Below are 19701 nucleotides of genomic sequence, written 5' to 3'. Positions count from 1 at the left end.
GCGGCCATGGCGCGGCGCGGCCCGCGCAGCCTCGTGCGGCCGCCGGGGGGCGCTGAGCCTCCCCACCCGCCTCCCCCCTCCCTCCCTCCCTCCCCCCCTCCCCGCCCGCCTCCCCCGGGGGCCACCGCGGGGGCGGAGCTGGCTCTTACCCCTTGCCCGCCCGGCCCGGGGGAAAGGCCCTTCCCTTCCCGAGCAGACAGGCAGGCACACCGCCGGCTTCTCCGAGCCCTCAGCGTTAGAGGTGGTGTCTCCTCGTAGAGCTCTTTTTTCCCCCTTCTTACCAGAAAAAAATACAGTATCAAGATGTGTCGTTATTATATACACAAGAGAGGGAGTCTGTGCAAGGGAGCGTGAAAGGGGGTAGATTTAGATTAGATCTTAGGAAGAAATTCTTTCCTATGAGGGTGGTGAGACACTGGCCCAGGTTGCCCAGAGAAGCTGTGGCTGCCCCCTCCCTGGCAGTGTTCAAGGCCAGGTTGGATGGGGCTTGGAGAAACCTGGTCTAGTGGAAGGTGTCCCTGCCCGTGGCAGGGGGGTTGGAACTAGATGATCTTTAAGGTCCCTTCCAACCCAAACCATTCTGTGATTGTTTGATTCTGTAACTCTGGACTACCAAAAAAAAAGGAAAATACAATACGGAATACTCATCAGAGCCGACACCATTGACATAACGATTAACCAAGAGGTTTAAGCTGTAGATGGGAGTGGCTGGGACCTGCTCATTATTAGTGAAAACTGAGGTAGACAAGAGGGACTTGACCTCTTGTATCCATCCCTTCCTCAGGATCAGAAACAATTCTCAGTAAATGAAGATTTGACACTACTTACTGCTGGAGATGATAAATGCAGAGTGTTGCAGCACTTAACTTGCGGCTGCTTAACCCTGTTAGTGGGGTCATCAGCTCTGAATTTAAGCATTTAGTTAAACTTCCTATACGAGGCACAGGGCAAATGTCTACATTATTAGTACCTAACTCAAAGTAGCAAATAAATGCATCCTTCCGTGAGGATGGAATATCCTGTTAGGTGCTTGAGGGTGGGATTTCACAAATGACTGGCATGGACCTGCCTTGTCTGCCCCTCACTCCAGTGTTGCCATGGGCTCCCCTGTGAAAGCACTCAGAGCTGTGCCGGTAGGTCCATGAGATGGTCTGACTGAAAATACGGAAAGAAAAGATTCCTTTTCAATCATCAAATGAACTTGCCGATGAAGATGTCCTGGGAAATGAGTAATGGAAGTGTGCAAACAAACAACAAAATGACAGGCTTAATAGAGACCAGTCATAATTTGCTTATGAAGGAAGTTCATGTATAGCATATAACTATGTTCCAAATATCAAGAAGCAGAAACTGGAGTTTGTTCAAGGGCATCAGGATCTCAGGGTAACTCCTACTACAGCACCTCTGGAAACGTACAGCTTCTCAACAGGCTAAAAAAACCTGCAGGAGACCCAAGCTATTCAAATAAAGATTCCCTCCTAAGTGGATCCTACACCATTAAATAATAAATATTACATTTATATAAGTGAGAAAGGAACTGAAGATTAGAGCAGCCCACATAAGGAGCTGCTCAGATAGCTTTTCCTTTGTGTCTAAAGGTACTGCCAGTGCCAGCTAAGAAACCCACCAATGTTAGATTCAGCATCTGAAACATCTGCTCCTCTGAAAACATCCTGGGTTAAACAGAAAGCAACTTATTTTGCAGGATTTAAATAGTGACTATATATCATTGCTGTCTTCAGACAGTAGAGGAAATCTAGCTTCACTGAACTTGCAGGTTCTTTGTATTCCACAGATTCTTGCTGCAATGATCAGCATGTTTAGTGCTGTTGTACTAAAACTAAATACATTTGGGGACGGTACTCAAGCATTCCTATTGTGGAATAAGTGGATATGTGGATAAGCTTGTGGATAAGGAGAAAGGTGAATGATAGGGGCCAGCTTCTTCTGTTCTGTTTTAGTGGTGGAAGTAGGAATGGAAATTTGTGTGACATTTGTATTCCTAACAGAGGAACACTGATAACGGTTCCGATATAACAGTCCTTAAGCTAAAAACGATTAAAATGCTGATGCATTGTTAAAAAATAAAGAAATGAAGACCTAAAATTTAAATGTGACATTCACATAAGCTCAGGCTTTGGCTGGTAAAGATGTTAATTAAATGAGATTTGCCTACATCCTTGCTTCATGGCTGTCTTGCTGCATCTGTTGAGTGACACTGATAAGGCTGCTCTGTACAGGCTCGGAATAAAGTTATGATGCAAACAAATCACTGTGTAATAAGAAAGCTAAAAAAACAGTTTTGCTGCTTCCCAAAGCTTTTTGAAGCTCAGCTATCCAGTCAGGATTGCTGGTTAATAAAGCTTTAGTCCAAGGCAGACCAAGGGGTGAGGTCTAGAAATTTGCAGTGGCATGTGCTTTTCACCTCTGATCCTGTAACTGCCTAGACTTTGTACAACCATTTAAGACATCACCATCCTTTTGGAGCAGAACAGTCTCCGTTCTAGATTAATCTATAGCAAATAGATGGGGGCTTAAAAAAAAAATGTACATGCTTCTGTGTATTCTACAATTCCAGGATAGTGAGTTATTGCCAGGGTAATGAGTTACTGGGACTTGGTCCAGAAAACTAATGTATGGAACATCCCCGAGGTGGGTATTTTACACTTAGAGGATGGTAAAGAGCAGTGGCAGAGATCAGGCTGGATATGCTTGTGCTTTACTTATCAGCCAAGAAAGGAAAACATCAGCAAGGTGTGGATGAACTGAGGTGATTTTTCCTTTCTTAAAGCAGCCTTTTCCCAGCTCTCAAGGCTGCACTTGTTCAATGATCAATAACTGACCGTAAGTGAGTTATTGATGGTTTGGGGGCCTTTGCCTTCTGCCTGCACCCTGGCCTGGTTTGGACTAGAACAGACCAATTTTCCTTTCAGTGATTTTTACTTTCAGCTAAGTCTCCTCTAAGTAACTGCACTTTCTGAAACTACCTGCATGTTTGCAGACAGCGTCTGCTTCCAGGACTGATAACGCTTGAAGTTTGTAGTTATCGCTGAGGCACTGGTAGGGATGTTGTGCAGAAAGGCTCTTGCTGTACTTATTCCTAGAGAAACCAAGGTCACTGCTGAATTCCTCACTGCTTACGAGTGAAGAGCCGCAGAAGCATCGCACCTGCAGCGAGGGGCGGACAGGGCAGGTGACCCAAAACTGACCAACGAAGGTATTCCAGCTATTCCATCCCATACACGTCGTTCTCAGTATAAAGCGGGGGAGCATGAGGGTCTCGCCCTCTTCTTCTATGGCCGGTGTCCGAAGAGGACTCTGGTTTTCTCCTGCCCTTGATCCCAGTCCATGCATTCCTGAACCCAGTTCCCATCCATCGCTGGGCCCAGTCTGGGCCTTCCCAGAGCCTGCCCTGCAGCGCCAGTGGTGACATGACCATCATCAGGGGAGCCCACTCTTGGTTTTGTATACATTTGTATATATTTAACTATTTCCATTATTATACTCTTTTTCATTATTTTAGTTTATTAAAACTGTTTTAACTTTCCAACCCGTAAGCCTCTCTCCCATTTCTCTTTTCCTTCCCCTTCTGCAGGCGGGAGGAGGGTTAACAGAGAGCGTCTGCCATCGGTTTAGTAGTCAGCCCAGCTTTAAACCGTGACACACCCCTGGTTTCAGGGCCCTTGCTGTTATCCCACACTTAAACATCACAGCACGAGGCACCTGGTATCAAGTTCTAGTTCACAGAGTAAGCTCTCATACAAGTTGGCAACAGATCTGACAAACCAGGTTGGGGCCTTCTGGAGCTAGTGTAATGCCTACGGCCTGTTGAGAGCAGGACAAGAGTATTTTCACTAGACATTGGCTACAGAATTGCTTATGTACTTATGCCGTATTAGCATGCATATGTTTCAGTTCAAAACAAACTAGCATTAAAGTCTGCGTAGTGATTGTTCTGTGGTTCTAGAAAACTACAGCATATTGTGACTTGATACTAAGGAAGCAAGAACAAGTAGGGTAGGCATAATGGCCAGATCTTATATCTGTGACTTGAAGACAATATTTCAAAACATGAAACAAGACACGAGTTGTTAGGTATAAGACCAGCAGGTAGGGAAGTCATTTGCACAGCCAAAAAGGAGAAAAGACATGACTCCTTGACAGAAAAGAAAAAAAAAAAAAAATCCCTTAGCCTCTAAATGGGCTTTGTCTTGCCCAGAATCGCTTACATCTTCTGTAGAGACACCACAGTCTCCTAAAAGCAATCACTGTATGACAGTGAGTAAACTTAAAAGTAGCTAAGCCATTTTAGGTTGTCTTTCTTACTACAGTCCACCTTAATCTCGGTACAGTTCCCTTTCTTTCTCTAGTAGTTCATTATTTTTCTCTTGTTTAGACTGTTCAAATGGTCTACATTGTTCAATGGCCCTGGGAGGATCCTAATTTGGCTACACAAGCCTGTTATCTCCTGGGTTTAGCAATCAGCCACACTAATGAACTTCACGTTGTTGATCATCATCTACAGGGTAGGAAGGCTCTACAGAGGGATCTGGACAGGCTGGATCAATGGGCCGAGGCCAGTTGTATGAGGTTCAACAAGGCCAAGTGTCGGTTCCTGCACTTGGGGCACAACAACCCCATGCACCGCTACAGGCTGGGGGAAGAGTGGCTGGAAAGCTGCCTGGTGGAAAAGGACCTGGGGGTGTTGGTCAATGGCCGGCTGAATATGAGCCAGCAGTGTGCCCAGGTGGCCAAGAAGGCCGACAGCATTCTGGCTTGTATGAGAAATAGTGTGGCCAGCAGGACTAGGGAAGTGATTGTCCCTCTGTATTCGGCACTGGTGGAGACCTTATCGCTCTCTACAACTATCTGAAAGGAAGTTGTAGCGAGGCGGGTGTTGGTCTCTTCTCCCAAGTAACAAACGATAGGACGAGAAGAAACAGCATCAAGTTGTGTCAGGGGAGGATATCAGGAAAAATTTCTTCACAGAAAGTGTTATCAAGGAGTGGAACAGGCTGCCCAGGGAAGAGGTGGAGTCACCATCCCTGGAGGTATTTAAAAGACGTGTAGATGTGGTGCTTAGGGACATGGTTTATTGGTGGGCTTGGCAGTGTTAGGTTTACGGTTGGGCTCAATGATTTTAAGGGTCTTTTCCAGCCAGAACTATTCTATGATTCATGGCAACACCTTCATCCGAAGGCAAGGGGTTGAAGTCTTTCTCAAGTGAGGGAAGGTGTTGGTAGATAACCAGGTTGCCCTGATTTGTTTGAGTCACTTTTTATGTGCTGTTAACCAGGACAGTCATCCCCTCCTGCAACTGTTTTCCAATGTTTTCTTGCAGTTGCACCTACTGTCCCATACTGAGACAGATGTTTGTTTTTTTTTTTAATTTGACAAAATAACTGTAGACCATTAAGTTGTTTTCTCCAAGTTTGTTCACAAAAAAAAGAACAAAACTCTTGTTACTACATAAAACTGAAATAATCAGCATACCTAACGTATCCCCAATAGGTGGTGCTGCATCTTTTTCATAGTGTTTAATTGTACTGTTGGCCCTGATCACCTGGAAAAGTTGTCTTTCCTGAGTGAACTGAAGTTAGTAATCTAATAATAATAATAAATACTTTGGAGGGTTTTTTTTTTTAATAAATAAGTATTGCAATTCATTTGGCAAAAGAAATCAAGTGTGGCTTTGTAGCTTAGTAATTAGGACAGTCATCTGGTTGTGGAGAGACAAAAATCAGGTTTTGGTCCCTCTGCCATGGATTAATTGTGATTAGATCAGTAATTGTAAAATAATAAGCAGTCCCTGGGGAGGAAAGCAGAACGCTCAAAGTCTTTGTAACCGCGTGAACACATTAGATCATAAGTCGTGGTTGTCTTCACTTTTGTTCTGATCTCACTCATTTTATATTCTTATGCAAAGCAGAATATAAAATATGTGAGAAGTCTAATACACGCACTCCAGGATGACATGTTAAATGTTAGGCCAGCTGAGAGCTGGAAAATGTAGCTGAAATCCCCTCAGAGTCAAGAATAAAATTTACATCTTTCTGCTCTGAGTAAAATTTTTTGCCACTGTCATTGTTATCGATGACTAAAGGACATTTATAAACTGTGGGGTTTTTAATTAATTTAATATAAAAAGCGAAGGGTTGTTAGTTAGTTAGTGAGATCAACGTATGTTTTCTCATCAAAAGAAAAAACATATTGTTTGTCACTATCCTGTTTGTACATAAAATATTTACCCCGGATCGACGCTGCTGATATAAATGATTTTTAAAAGCTGTTCCTAAACACCATCTTTGCTTCGAAAATTATTAGCACATGCTCAGTTTTTCCAAAACTAGTAATTCATTCTTTGAGAGTTATCAGTTCTGGGAAATGTCAGCTTGAAATCCAGCAGTTATGATAGGGATTGTGTCCAACAGTCACTCAATTTTTTCTTTAAAGAAACCTGATTTTAAGTGTTTAAGCAGTTGATCTCATACTACCATATAATTGTTAATATAGCATATAAAGAGCAGGTATAAAAGAATGCTTTTATAGAGCTTTCAAACCACTCTTTCAAACCAAACCTTTTCAAAAACTGAGGTCTTTTTTGGGTGAAATTGCCCAGTAAGACATAACTCAGGTTTCACAGTGCTCCAAAACATCAATTGTCAGTGACAGAAAGCATTAGAAATAAAGCAAGGGACGTGGCCCAAAACGAGTGTGCGTTGTGTTACTTCAAGACCAGAGGCAGAAGAGAGCTGCACCTCTCCTGTCCTCAGTAACACAGAGCTGCTCCGGGAAGTGTGCAGTAGCATGAAAATAGCCTGCAGGAACAACCTGACTTCTACAGGAGAAAACCATGCTTAAATAAAACTATTTAACTACTGTATTATTTAACCGATTGTGCAAGTCTGCAGTAATGTATACACAGCGATAAGGCCTTTTGCTTATAAAGTGCTAAATCCACAAAACCCAGCTTTAAATCAATAGGAGTATATTGCAGTCTAGGATGTTCCAGGTATTAACTGCTGTTTTCGGGATCTCTGTTTTCCAGGGAATTTCTGAAATCAATTGCAGAGTATCCTGTGGAGCCTGAGAGAAGTGTGGGAAGATTCTATGATGTGTCTTCACTGTTTTGTGAAACCTCCCCCTATATTTCATCTATCTTCTGTTGCTTGTTAGATTGTTATTTTCAAACTGCTAGCAGAGTACCATCATCTGCTTTTTTTTTTTCCTTTTGCAACTGTGTGAGGTATCTGATGAAGTTCCGTGTCGGTATATCCCTTCAGCATGTCAGCTTCACTGACAGGTGCTTTCAGGCCAGGATTTCACAAGTAGAAAGGTAACACAGAATTATCTGTGTTTACCCATCCAACAGTCAGTCAGTTTGTTTTTTGTCCATCTATAGGACAGAGATGGCCATTTTCCTGGAAGTCTGTATTGAGCTCATTCCACATGTCTACCAACATCATCTGATGGGGGTTAGCTTCAGTGCAGCTAGTCATGGTGACCGAATTAGTCAAGTGGACTTTTCTAGAAACCTCTCAGTGTATTTTTATGCTCTCTTGTATTTAAATGCAGAAGATGTAACAGGCATGGTAGTATGCCTAATGTCAGAGGGAGTTATCTTCCTAATCAGACTGAAGAGATTGATTTAAATATAGTATCAAAAAAATTAGATGTTGATACAGGGACCGCATGGTTTCCCCCTGTCACCTCAGCATTTAGTACTATCTAATATAGCAGAAAGACCAAATTTGCCTCATAACTCTCCTCTGGCTGTTAGTTTTAGGGACTCCCTCCCACCCGCCCCGTTTTCAGCCTCTAGCAAGGTTATATAGCATAAACCAGAAATTATTGGTGGTTGTGCAAAAATGTTACCCAATTCCTCACAGAGGGGAAAACAGCAGCCTCTTTGCCAGCTCTCTTATTTATCTTTATAATTTTGCTAGAGCTACTTGGCTTTACTGTAGAACTAAAGTTGACCCATGATTTTGTCCTTTATTTGTTTATACTTTACTGGCAAATCTTTACTTTCCAGGAACTTAAGGAGCTTGGAATGCAGACAAATCCAAAATCACTCCAGTGGAAACTCTAGTGGTGACAATGGTTTCAGGAACAGTGCACTTGAAGTGAAAGCTGAGCTGTTAATAGCAGCCCTTGAATATCTACAAGTATGACCCAAAGGGAAGAGTAAACATATAGTTGATGTAACTTTGGAACAATGAGATGCTTCTGTATCACTTCAAAGATGAACTGATGAAGGAGGATATTAATTGGTTTGACAAGCCATACGAGCAGTGTGTTCGCCTTGTCCTTTGGCAGATAATACTTACGAAGGAATTCAGTTGACTTGGAAAGAGCTTGACTGTTCTGGGATGAGACCTGCATTATTCCTTTTAAAGGCTTCTACATCAAAATGGAGCAGGTGAATGAAAGTAGGGATCATAGCTGCTATACTGTAATTCTGTAGGTAACACTTTCTGGTGGAAGTGAGCATCATTAACTTGCTCTTTGCCTCCTTAGCAGATTTAAGATTTTTTTCCTACTTTCTCTTCCTGAAAGGAAGAGGTACCAATGAAGTGATGACAAACAGATGACAGTTCCTGCAGGAATCATCATCATTGACATCTCCTGGGTCTCAGTGCATCATACTGACCAATACTATGCCTCTTCCCATTATTGCTAGTTGGTATTCCCCTCTACTAAATGTACATACGGCCAGAGATTATCTGGTTGTACACGACGGTAAGGTGCCACACCACAGTTGGGTTTCATAGATAGAACAAAAAGTGGATGTGGCATGGAGGTGTGAGATCCATGAGGTGACCGATCTGAGGTTTTCACAGCAGCATTGCCTTTGTCTCATAGGGCACTGGGGAGGAAGAAAAGTGAAACAATCAAATCCAATTTTCAAGTAAACAGGGCATTCAGGATCAAGCAGTATGTGTAATATTGATGTCATTCCAGCATCCCTTTTAAAAGATCGTGTTTAAATGATGGGATCCTTCTAGGCAAACTGCCTTGAAGGAGAGGTAGCAGAGAACTAGAAGCACTTAGTATTTTCCAAGGTCTCACTGAAAGCCAGAGTAAGTCTCTAGCAGTCCTGGCTGCAGCACGCACTTTGCTTTAGTTTGACTGTTGATGTTGCACTTGCCTAAGGCAGAGGCTTCATAAAAACAACCTATGGTTCATCTTGGTGGGTGACTCCAGGGCCTGGAAAGGCTCTTGCCACAGAAGGTCCGTGTCCGGTCAGCCACATCGGCAGGCTGTAAGAAGAGCAAAGCACAACGTTACGCGGGCACTGACGGCGGGGCTGGGGAAGAGCTGTTCCGAGCCAGCGGATGAAATGCGTGCGGGGGAGGAGAAGGAGGCGGCAGGAAGGCGGTCGGCTCCAACCCGCGGGCCGCAGGCGGTGGGCGCGCAGCTCGGCCCGGGCACACGGCGGCGCCGGGCTGCGGGGCCCCTCAGGCCGCCCGCCCGCCGCGGGGCCCGCGGGCAGGAGTGCGGGCGGAGCCGGCAGCGGGCGGAGCGCCCCTTCCCCGTGACCCCGCGGCTCCTCCCTTCTCCCCACCCACCTCCCCGCTCCTCAGTGCCGCCGAGTAACCTGGTTTCCCGGCGCTGGCCCGGCCCTCCTCCCTCTTTTCTTTTCTTTTTTTTTTTTCCCCCCCTCCTTTCCCCTTTTCTTTTCCTCCCCCCTCCCCTCCCCTTCCTCCTCCCCCTTCCCCCGACAGCGCAGCCGGGGTTCGGGCTCCCTCCCTCCCCGCCTTTTCCCTCCCCTCGAGCTGCCGCCGCGGTAGGGACCTGGAGAGAGGCGCCGCCTCCGCCGCCGCACACGGAGACATGTACCCGGGAGCCACCTCCGCCGGACCCGGTGAGGCTTCGGCCGGTTTTTGTTTCCCTCCTCCGGGCCTGCCCGGAGTCACCGGAACGACTTTCTCTTTCTCTGCGGCTCTGGGGGCGGCCGGGGTGTGTGTGTGTGAGGCGGGGGGGAAGGTGGCCGCTGGCGCACGAGGCGGTGTGTCAGCGCGGGAGGCGGCACGAGCCCCCGCTCCCGCCTGCTCTTGCCCCCAGCGCCGCGAGCCGGGGGGCGCGGGGCGTTGGGAGGCGGAGGGGGGGGGGACACACACACAGGACCCTACGTGAGCCCCCCCCGCCCCGCCGCTCCTCCCGGCCCGGGCCTGGCCGGAGCCGCCGAGGCCGCGGCCCGCCGTGCTCACGGGGGAAGGAGGGGTCAGGCCGCTGCCGCCACCTCGGGGGAGGGCGGCGAGCGAGCCTGCGTGTCCGGAGGCCCCTTTTAGGGGAGGGTCGCCTTCCCCTGCCCTCCTCTCCCCTCCCTCTGCCGCGGCGGGAGGCTGGCCCCGGCCTGAGGGGAGGGGGGGAGGCGAGCCCTGAGGCGGTGGGGAAGGAGGGGGCGGGGGGGGGCGAGGCGTGGGGGCTGCTCCCCGCTGCTGGGCTACAGATCCCCTCACGGAGCTCTGGTAGCCGCTGCGGTGGCTGCCGGGGCGGTGGGAGATGGCAGAGATCCCCCGCTCCCCTCCCCGGCCTGCCGCCGGGGTGTCCCCTCGGCTGTGTGCGCTACGTGCTGCCTTCGCCAGGCCAGCGCTTGGCTGTTCCTGCCAGCTCAGCCTCCTGCTGGCAGCGCGGCGGGGACTGGGGTCTCCATTTCCTCCCTCGGAGCGGCTCCATCCTCCGGGGCTGGCCTGGGATACCCGGCTGGCCGCGCACAGCAAGTTCAGGCCGCTGTGGCCGCGTTTTTGCTGTTTGTCACCGACTGTGCTGCGCTGGTTTGTGTTGTTTAGGCGTAGGCAAACCGTATCCAGATGTTGAGTAGGGTTGGAAGAGGTTATCGCCTTCGTTAGACGGCTTCAGGCTCTGTCGTGCAATGAAATCTGGGAGCAAAGGAAAGATGAATGCGGAGACAAAGGTTACCAACTCGCTCAGGGATGTTTAATGTTGTTTAGGGGAAGGATAGGTTAATGCTGTGTGAGTTTGTGCAGTTAGCATGGGACACTTTTTTCTTTTTAGTGTTAGACTGTTCCTCTGGTGAGGATTCTTTTCTAATCTAGAAACTATGATGTCTGGGTGACTGGTACCTAGTTTTCTGTATAGAAAAGTTTCAAAATAAGTGGAACTTTATTTTTTATTACTGTTCTCAACAGTTTTACATAAAATCTTTTCCCTCAGAGGGATAATCTAGCAAAGCGCAGTGTAGTGAAATGTAGGACCTGTAGCTGAGATGTCTTTTACTACTTCTTTTATGAATGCTTCTACTGTAAGAGCATTCACATCTTAGGATCCACAGTTAGGTGCTGCCTTCTTTTTTTTTCTCTGATATGATTCTGTTGATGGGACAATGAAGACAGATAATCTGGATGATTGTTTTCCTCTTAGAGTACAGCTCCTCTGTTTTTACTTTCTTGCTTTTCTTTGTACAGTGCCTGAAGGCTTCTTCTAGGCACACCGGGAAGATAGGTCCCTGCAACTGTGTGTATCCAGACTGATGTTCAAGATTTTGATTTCATGTGTAACATCATTTGCACATTTCAGTACCAGTAACTGGGTATAACTATTGATTTAATCATTTGGTGGCTTCTAGTGTCAGGTTCTCTTGCTCAGGTACAGGTATACTTTCCGTTTACAAGTATTCATGGTGCTCAAATCGTGCTGTTGTTGCTAAGGCTGTTATGTTCATCTCCTATTGATATATCTTTTTTGAAGTTGTACGTAAAGAGCTAAATCATTGAAAATATTGCCAGTGTATGAGCTGAGAGTAGTTTTACATGTGGGAGGCTCTTTATTTTCCTTCATTTTCCCTCTGTCTGAACCTGCTGATCTCCTTTTCGCTCAGAATGGTCTTACTTCCATGGCACCAGTGTTGGTGGCTGCTCTTTACCATCAGGGACCCATGTTCAGTGTGTAAGGGTATTTTCCCCTTACTGAACAACCCTTTCTTCACCTCAGGCTCTTGACAGAACAGACTATACTTTTACAGAGTCCTAGGTTGCTGCATGTTACTGGTGTGTGTTTTGGTCTCTTGCTATTCTGCTCCTTCCAGCCAAGCTCATCTTCTGTCTTGTTTACTTCCTAGTTTATCTCCGTGGCTCAGCCCTTTCCCCCTGCGCAGAGCTGGGCAGTGACGGTGTCTGTTGTGGGGTATGAGCTGTGAGTTGTTCTCCACATCGTGAGGCTCTCTGTTTCCTTCCTGTGAAATCATCCACAGAGAGCCTTAGCAGCACGATGGCTTCTAGCAGTCCAAACAGCTTCCTGCTCCGCACCAAATCATAAGGCAGGACATTTGAGTAGAGTTTTTTAAGAGAGCGTGGCTGTGCTGTGAACCAGTCTGGAAACAGCAAGTGTCAGCAGGATGCTTAGTTGTCTTGCCAGTGAAAGTCCCCTTCCATACGTTAATCTGATACCTATAAAATGAATGTACGCTGAAATCCTGTTCCGAGCAGTGAGTAAGAAGTGTGGTTTCCAACCATTCACTGAGCTGCAGCTGCCGTGAATGCACAAGAACTCCAGCCTCTCCATGTCTGTCAGCACATCCTTGACACCGCTTAAATGCTCCATTCATATCTCCTGTAACTCAGATCCTGCTGCTGTTTGCTTCTCCGAACGTCGCTGATGCATACAAGCTACTTTGCTCTTCCAGCTCCCGTCGCCAAACTGGACACCGCAGCCAACCCTGTTCTGAGGGTGCCTGTGGTGCTGGCCTCCTGCCAACGTAATCGCTCAATTTGCCACAGGGTTTGCTATTTTCATCCGAATTCTTTTTCTGGAAACAGTATAAAGCAAGTTAGGAGGCCGTATCTGACTAATTTAAAAAAATTGCTGCTGAACGTGGATACTTTGTTCAAACATGCTGTTACATTGGGAGTAAGATGGTTTTTTATACCAGGGAGGACATCACGAAATCACTGTTTTCATGATTAGGAAACCTATGATCCCTGTTCCTTTTTCCCAAATACTGTTTGAGTTCTTGACTTGGTGTTTAATTTGCTGAAACATTGCGCCCATATGCTTTTCTTTGCCTTCAAGAAACTATGAAAAGTAAAAAATCTGAAAATGTGAGAGAGGGTTGTTTTTTAAGAAAAATAAGTTTGATAGTGCTACATTTTGGTGTCTCATTTTCTAGAAGGACAGAAAAATGTCAAAGCAGCATAATAAAAATACTGTCATTCATTTTAAAGAAGTGATTAAAACGTGCATAAACTTCTGTAACTTACACTGCTTGATATTCATGTATTTATAAATTCTAAACTTCGCATGCCATTGATTCTCTTTTTATTTTTTGAAAGGATATTTGATTTTTGCCTACTGTTCAAGGTCTTAATTTATTGTTGAAGCAGCAGTTGTTTGAAGAAGAGTGACTTAGTGAAGGGGACTGTGGCTTTGCATGTAGAATATAAACTTTTCCTAGCACAAGGAGCAACTTTGAGCCCCTTGTATCAAACTAGTGAAGCTAAGGTTATTTTCTGACTTGTCGTTTAGCTGTAAGTTACCTCTTTAAAATTGTTAGTAGACTTCTGAAACTTTTAAGTCTTTCTTGTTGTTTTTCAGTGCATGTACTTGGTTTTAACTCCTATATATTTTCTTGAAGATCTGCAGTGGTTGGATGTTGACTCTTTTTAGGACTCTTTAGTCCTAAAATGTAGTGCAGGAAAGGATGTATTCATGGCTTGCTTGGGGTGGTAGAAGTGGCAACATCTTCATCTTGTGGAATTTAGGTCCAGCAACGTTCTCTTAGCACGTGCCCCAGTAGCAGCAAGAACTCCTGTGTACCTCCTCTCAAGGGTCTGCTCTTCTCTTCTTAGGCATTTTCTATTCTTTTGGGGATGGATCTGGACCTGTTCCTACTGGGCTAACTCTGCTGGTATCACAGAGTTGCCTTGTTTCTTTGACTTAATTTTAGACAGTAAATTATGTTGAAATTCATTGTAAGCTGCCATACATAGAAGAGGAAACGAGAACTTAATACACAGCTTCAGCTCTCTTCCCTTTCGTGTGTTTTTCCTGAAATTTAAATTGCACTTGACAAGGTTACAACCTGCAAAACACAGTGTAACTTTTTCAAGTGTCTTGTTGTGGTGGCCACTGTTTTCGTAAGGAAGAAGAAGACTGTGTATTATTACGTTGGTTCAGCTAGCTGTGTAGTCTTAAGGTGGCTTAAAGATGAGGTAGTTATTTGGTGAAAAGATTATTGATGTTGTCATACGTGTGAACCAAACTTTCTCCTTTCCCCAGTGAACTGAAGTATACTATTAGCTATATTAAAAGTGAAACACTTTTTTTTTCAGCAGTGATTTTCTTACTGACTCTGCAGTTACATGGGATTTTGTACACTTATTTTTCCTTTATCTTGAAATTTTTCACTTTTGCAGAATCATCATGTACTCGTATAGACTTTGTGGTGTGTTGTGTGTAGAGGGAGTACAGAGGAACAGCCAAGCCTTCCTGGCTTTCAGGAAAGCACTGCTTTCACAATTTGTATACCCTCTCCTGCACTATTGCCACCAGTCTTCCTCTGTTTCACAGAAGGGTGGGAAAGGGAGTTAAATGCTTTAACTCTGTAAGAGAAAATATTTCTTAAATTATCATATGATGGTCTGTACTTCTGCCCACTTTGAACAGTACAGGAGGGAAAGATTTTTCCATTTCAGGAAACAGCCCTTCTAAATACTTTGGGCCTTCCAGAAACTGTAGGGATCAAGTGGTTGAACACAGTAAATGTCTAACTGCTAATTTGGCTTTGCAAACATACACAGTTCTCACTAATTAGGAACTTTACGTGCATAATGAAAGTCTTGTTCGTGTCAGCTAAGCATGCGCCGACAATAGCTTCACAAAACTTGTAAGACTTGTCAAAATTTTGTTGTGTGTTGCCTCCCTTGTTTCAAGTTTTAGCAGAATACTTGGTCTTATTTTTAGTGGCGGAATTTCTAATACTCAGACTACCACAAAATATTACTAAATTTGAGAATTAAGATAAGTCAGCCTCCAGTATCTTATTTTTGGTAAGTTATGAACTAGAAAAAAATAGCTGGTGGAAAATATTACGTAGTTTTAACTGTAATGGCTGTGGGTAGGGATCTGTTCCATGCATTGTCCAATTAATTTGCTTTAGTATCGTGCATCCTTTCTGATGTACACACAAAGCAACCCACTAGAATGTAAACTATTTCTTATCCTATTGACTAGGGAAGTACTGCACGGTCTGACTCAGTGCAAGGGGGTTTTTGTTTTCTTTTCCCATTTATTGTAATACCCAAAGTTAAACTTAAACATTTCCTTCTCCGTTTTATGCTGTCAGAATTGGGGAGAGTAAAAGACAGACCTGAATAGCATCATCCCCAGATAGAGTGGACTTGCGTAGTGTATCTCATGTCTTCCACCAGAGTTGTAATTTGTTAGTACACTGCTCTTTGGTAGCCATTTCTGAGCAGCAGTGCTTCGAAGAGACTTTTTAGTACTGTCCAGGAAGTATTTTTTTTATAATTCTCAGACTGAGATGATGCCCATATTTTTGTATACTCATGATTGTTTTAATAGGTGGTGTCTTTCAGTGTGTTTAGTGAGCACCGTAGGTTAGTGGAATTCATTTTAACTTCTTAGTTTTAATTTGTTTTGCTTTTACTATTCTCTTTTCAGAGTAAACAGTGCTTTTAAATAAAAAGTTTTAGTATGAGCATTATTTAATTTATTTCTGTAGCCTCTCTTTGCGTTTTGTATTAAGGAAAATTATTTCTCCTAAATATCTTCCTTTATAGCCTTGCTGCAGCTGTGAAACCATGTGGTACCTGGTGACCAGGCTTTCTAGAAAGAACAGTTTTGTTTTTTTTTTTTAAACTGTATGACTTCACAAAACGACACAGCCAAGGTAGAAGCAAACCATTGATGTAGATGGGGAAGTACTGTTGATAATGACATAATCAAGTCAGTGCAAAGCGTGCTTTGGTGTTTTTATTTCTTGCTGCCATCAGTGTTGTATTTTGAATTCAGTTCTCATTGAGCTGTCCACAGTGCTGCCAAATTTTGTTTGTATTTGGGTTGTGAAACAGATTTTTTTTTTTTAATCACAGATGTGACGAGAGTAGTTCATTCTCTACTGTTGTAATTTGTTTGTCCCCTTCTATTTTTTGCCAGTGCTGCTCAGTTGTGTTTTATCTTTGTTGCAGATTTTAGTCTCCATTCAACCTTCATTAAACAAGCAACTGAAAAATAAAACTTTGTTGCTGAAAGTAGGTTTAAAAGCTGTCCGTGTGTCAGCCTGTAGTTCTACATTCATCTTAAACTAGCCTGATCTCGCCCTGCTGCAGAAAGAAATGGTCGTGCAGGCGTTAGTGTGGGAGGCTGCCTTGTGCGCTGTTGGGCGGACCGATCCCAACTAAAACCAAGTCCCTTTCGTTCCTTGCCTTGGTGCCACCTCCTGGTTTTAGCTGCTTTGCTTCTCTGCAGGAACACTCGTGGTAAGGCAAGTTGTGGGATCACAGGGCAGGCTGAACTGCTGCGGGAAGGCAGGATTTCTCTTTGGATGCTGGTTCTGTCTTATACCAGCTTAAGTTGTACGTGAGCTTATTGTGGTCTGAAGTGAAGCGGTTATGCCCTGGGTGCCAGCGTTAATGTATGCCCCCATAGCTCTGCAGTCATGAAAGTCTCTCTCTTTGAGAGTTAAAATATTTCACTTTTCAGAGGTACAGAATAACTACATACATCTGCACTGCTTTGGGCTCCACGTGTCCTTCCTAACAGCTCCTCTGGCAACAACCTGGTTGCACTCCCTTGTTACTTTATAATCAGAATGTGGAGAATAGGCTTAATGTTAACTCTTTCACCTGTCTGAAGAGTTAAATCACATAAAATATGTATAAGTCTGAAGACCACGTGTTTAAACAGTACGTGAATCTTATGTTCTATTATGTCACTTCCAACCTGCATTGGGGTGTGACTGAAACAAGGGGGCTGCAGAGCAAAAATTAAGTCTTCAGTCTTTTGAGGAATAAACTAATCCCAGCATGTCACCTTGGGGAGCTTGAAAATATACTTTTGAAACTATGTTGGTTTTACAGTGCAGATTTGCATATAGGGAATCAAGTTGGTGATTTCATATGTAATCTATAAAAAAAAAATTGTAACTCTTTTCTGGCCAGATGAGGAGGTGACTTGGCAGGCAGTGTTAGACACCGTGGGTGGCTCTGTTCGAGCAGCTGATGTCACAGATTGGAGCTTTAGAACTTTTTGTCTTAATGGTGCTTTTTTGTGTCCTTAGTTCGATCATGAAATTTATGTTAGAACTTATTAATGTGAGAAAATAATGAAATTTAAATTTTAATTTAGTAGTAGGAAATGTGTGGAGGTACTAATTTAGATTTATTTTAAATAAGCCAATTTTAGCAGAATTCCCAAGGGGGGAGGTTTCACTGGCTTAGCGAGATCAATCTAAAAATTGTTTGAAGTTAAAACTTGTCATGTAGATGAATAAGTCTTTAAAACATAATTATTGCTGGGGCCTCGTTATATACCTTCTGAAACTTGTTTAGCGAGTGTTTACTATTAAAGGCCAGGCGTTTGTTCACATGGAGGGTAAATTCCTGTCTAAGTGTTGCTGTGTTCTTGGCTTCGCTTATCCTTTGATTATGAACTTATTTCATTGTCCTTTCATACAACTTGTGGTTTGCAGTGAATGCTCCTTTTCTACTGGTTTTTTATCAGTCCCTCTGTTGGTTGTGCTCTCTTGCCCCATCGTACTCCTCCATCGTTTCTGAAATCTTCATTTGCTCCCATGTGGAGGACCAGCCTGAGGACTTCGGGAGAGCAGAGGTTTTCTTGCTTGTGCTTTTGTCTTTTTTTTTTTTAACTACTAGTGAAATGTCAGGTTTCTCAAACGATAGTACTTGTCAGCATCAGCTCTTCTGACTTGAATATTTCTGTTGAGAAAGCTGATGAGAGACATAGGTTTAAAAAGAAAACCCAAAAAAACACCAACCCTCCAAACCACAAACAACAAAAAATAAAATAGAGAAGAAACCCCAATTCAGGTAGAAATAACAATACAGAAGAGTGAATGTCTCGGAGAACCAGTGTGTTTCTTTCTGGGAGGAGCTTCAGTGTTTAATGAGGGAATACTTAGGAATAATTCGTATGGATTTAGAACATTTGCATAAGGGTGTGTTGTTTAAAAAGTGAGAGCATCATTCAGGAGGAGGAAACTTCCCACCGGGGCAAGGAAGTGGAGCTTTATTGTTTGGGTCTCGTTATGTGATTAGAATACAGTAGTGGTATTTTTTTTTCCTAATTATTTCTGACTTGCAAATCCCCTTTAATGTAAAATTCCAGTGGAGGTGTAGGCCTCTCGGTAGGAAGCTTGTATGTGCCTTTTTTTAAAACTTACCTTTCACAGAATCCTTAAAATAATGCACAGACCAAAAATGGAAATTTACAGGACTAGGTCCCACATGGAGTAAGGTTTTGGTAGTGACGCTGCAGGAGAAAATCAATTATTTCCAGAGAACATAATCTGTGGGGATTTGGATCTCCCTACAGTGAGATACCATTATTTGCAGTCTCCTCCCATATTGTTGCCGTCATGACTGGGGTGACACGGTGCCACAGCTGAGTTTTGGTTTGTATCAACTTAAGATGAGAATTTTAAGTTGCTTACAAGAAGCAAGTGGAGGAAAAAAAAACCCCGAGATGTAATGGGAAAAAAAGGTTCTCGTTGGGGAGTTCTGCTGAAAGCCTCCACTCGTCATATCTCGGTTATTCCATTATTACAAACCTGCACTTTACCCCTCTACAGCGATGCTGAAAACCACAGCCCTATCTCTTGAAACCGCATTAGATACTGTTGGATCTCTTGCGTGTTAAAGATGCTCCTACAGCTGCTTTCACTATCTAAAATGATAAAATAAAACATAAACTCAGCTCGTCACTGTGAATTTTCTATTTTGAAACTAAGCCATGAGAGTATTCATGTTGTTGTAGATTAATCCAGTGTGGGTATGGGGAAAGATTTCTTTTTCAAGGAAAGCATGACTGCTTCTGAGTTATAGCTCATCAGTTGAGTTTTGTAAATGAAAAAATATTTTAGGCATGAAGGCAACTTAAAATTTTGATTTTTGAGATTTTACACACAAATACTGCCAGCCAAAGTCTGTGGGGATATGAATGTGCTCGCAAAGGTACAGCGCAAAATACAGCCATCCTAGCTTATTTCTTTAATAAGCTGAGGACAAATCATTTCTGTGTTTCATTAAATTGTACACAATGTGAATACCACAGGGAACGTGGATTTGGGGCCTCTGTGGCACCAGTTTCCAGCTGGTGAGGCAGAGCTCGCTACAGACATGCCAGCGGCGACAGAGTACAGCCCAAGCCATTAGACCTCGTTAAGCTTAGTGGAGCTTGTGTGCATGTGGGCACTAATGTCTTTAATAATATACATAGATATACATTTACAATAATACAAATTATTATATTATTATAGGGGGCAATCCCAAGCACAGATACAGGCTGGGCGGAGAATGGATTGAGAGCAGCCTGAGGAGAAGGACTTGGGGGTGATGGTTGATGAGAAGCTCAAATGAGCTGGCAACATGCGCTTGCAGCCCAGAAGGCCAACCATATCCTGGGCTGCATCAAAAGCAGCGTGGCCAGCAGGTCGAGAGAGGGGATTCTGCCCCTCTACTCCGCTCTTGTGAGACCCCA

General features: G+C 44.0%; 1 protein-coding gene across 1 annotated transcript in view; it reads left to right on the top strand.

Moving 5' to 3' along the window:
- Positions 1–9582: 9582 nt before the first annotated feature.
- AGO2 (argonaute RISC catalytic component 2) overlaps positions 9583–19701 on the top strand; it is a 67571-nt gene continuing 57452 nt past the window's right edge. The window contains exon 1 of the mRNA XM_068397233.1: positions 9583–9868. Within this exon, the coding sequence (XP_068253334.1) occupies positions 9838–9868 (31 nt within the window). The 5' untranslated portion in view covers positions 9583–9837. The remainder of the gene's footprint in view (positions 9869–19701) is intronic.

Source organism: Nyctibius grandis, chromosome 3, assembly GCF_013368605.1.
Source record: "Nyctibius grandis isolate bNycGra1 chromosome 3, bNycGra1.pri, whole genome shotgun sequence".
NCBI lineage: Eukaryota > Metazoa > Chordata > Aves > Nyctibiiformes > Nyctibiidae > Nyctibius > Nyctibius grandis.
This window is presented reverse-complemented; position numbering and strand designations above follow the sequence as displayed.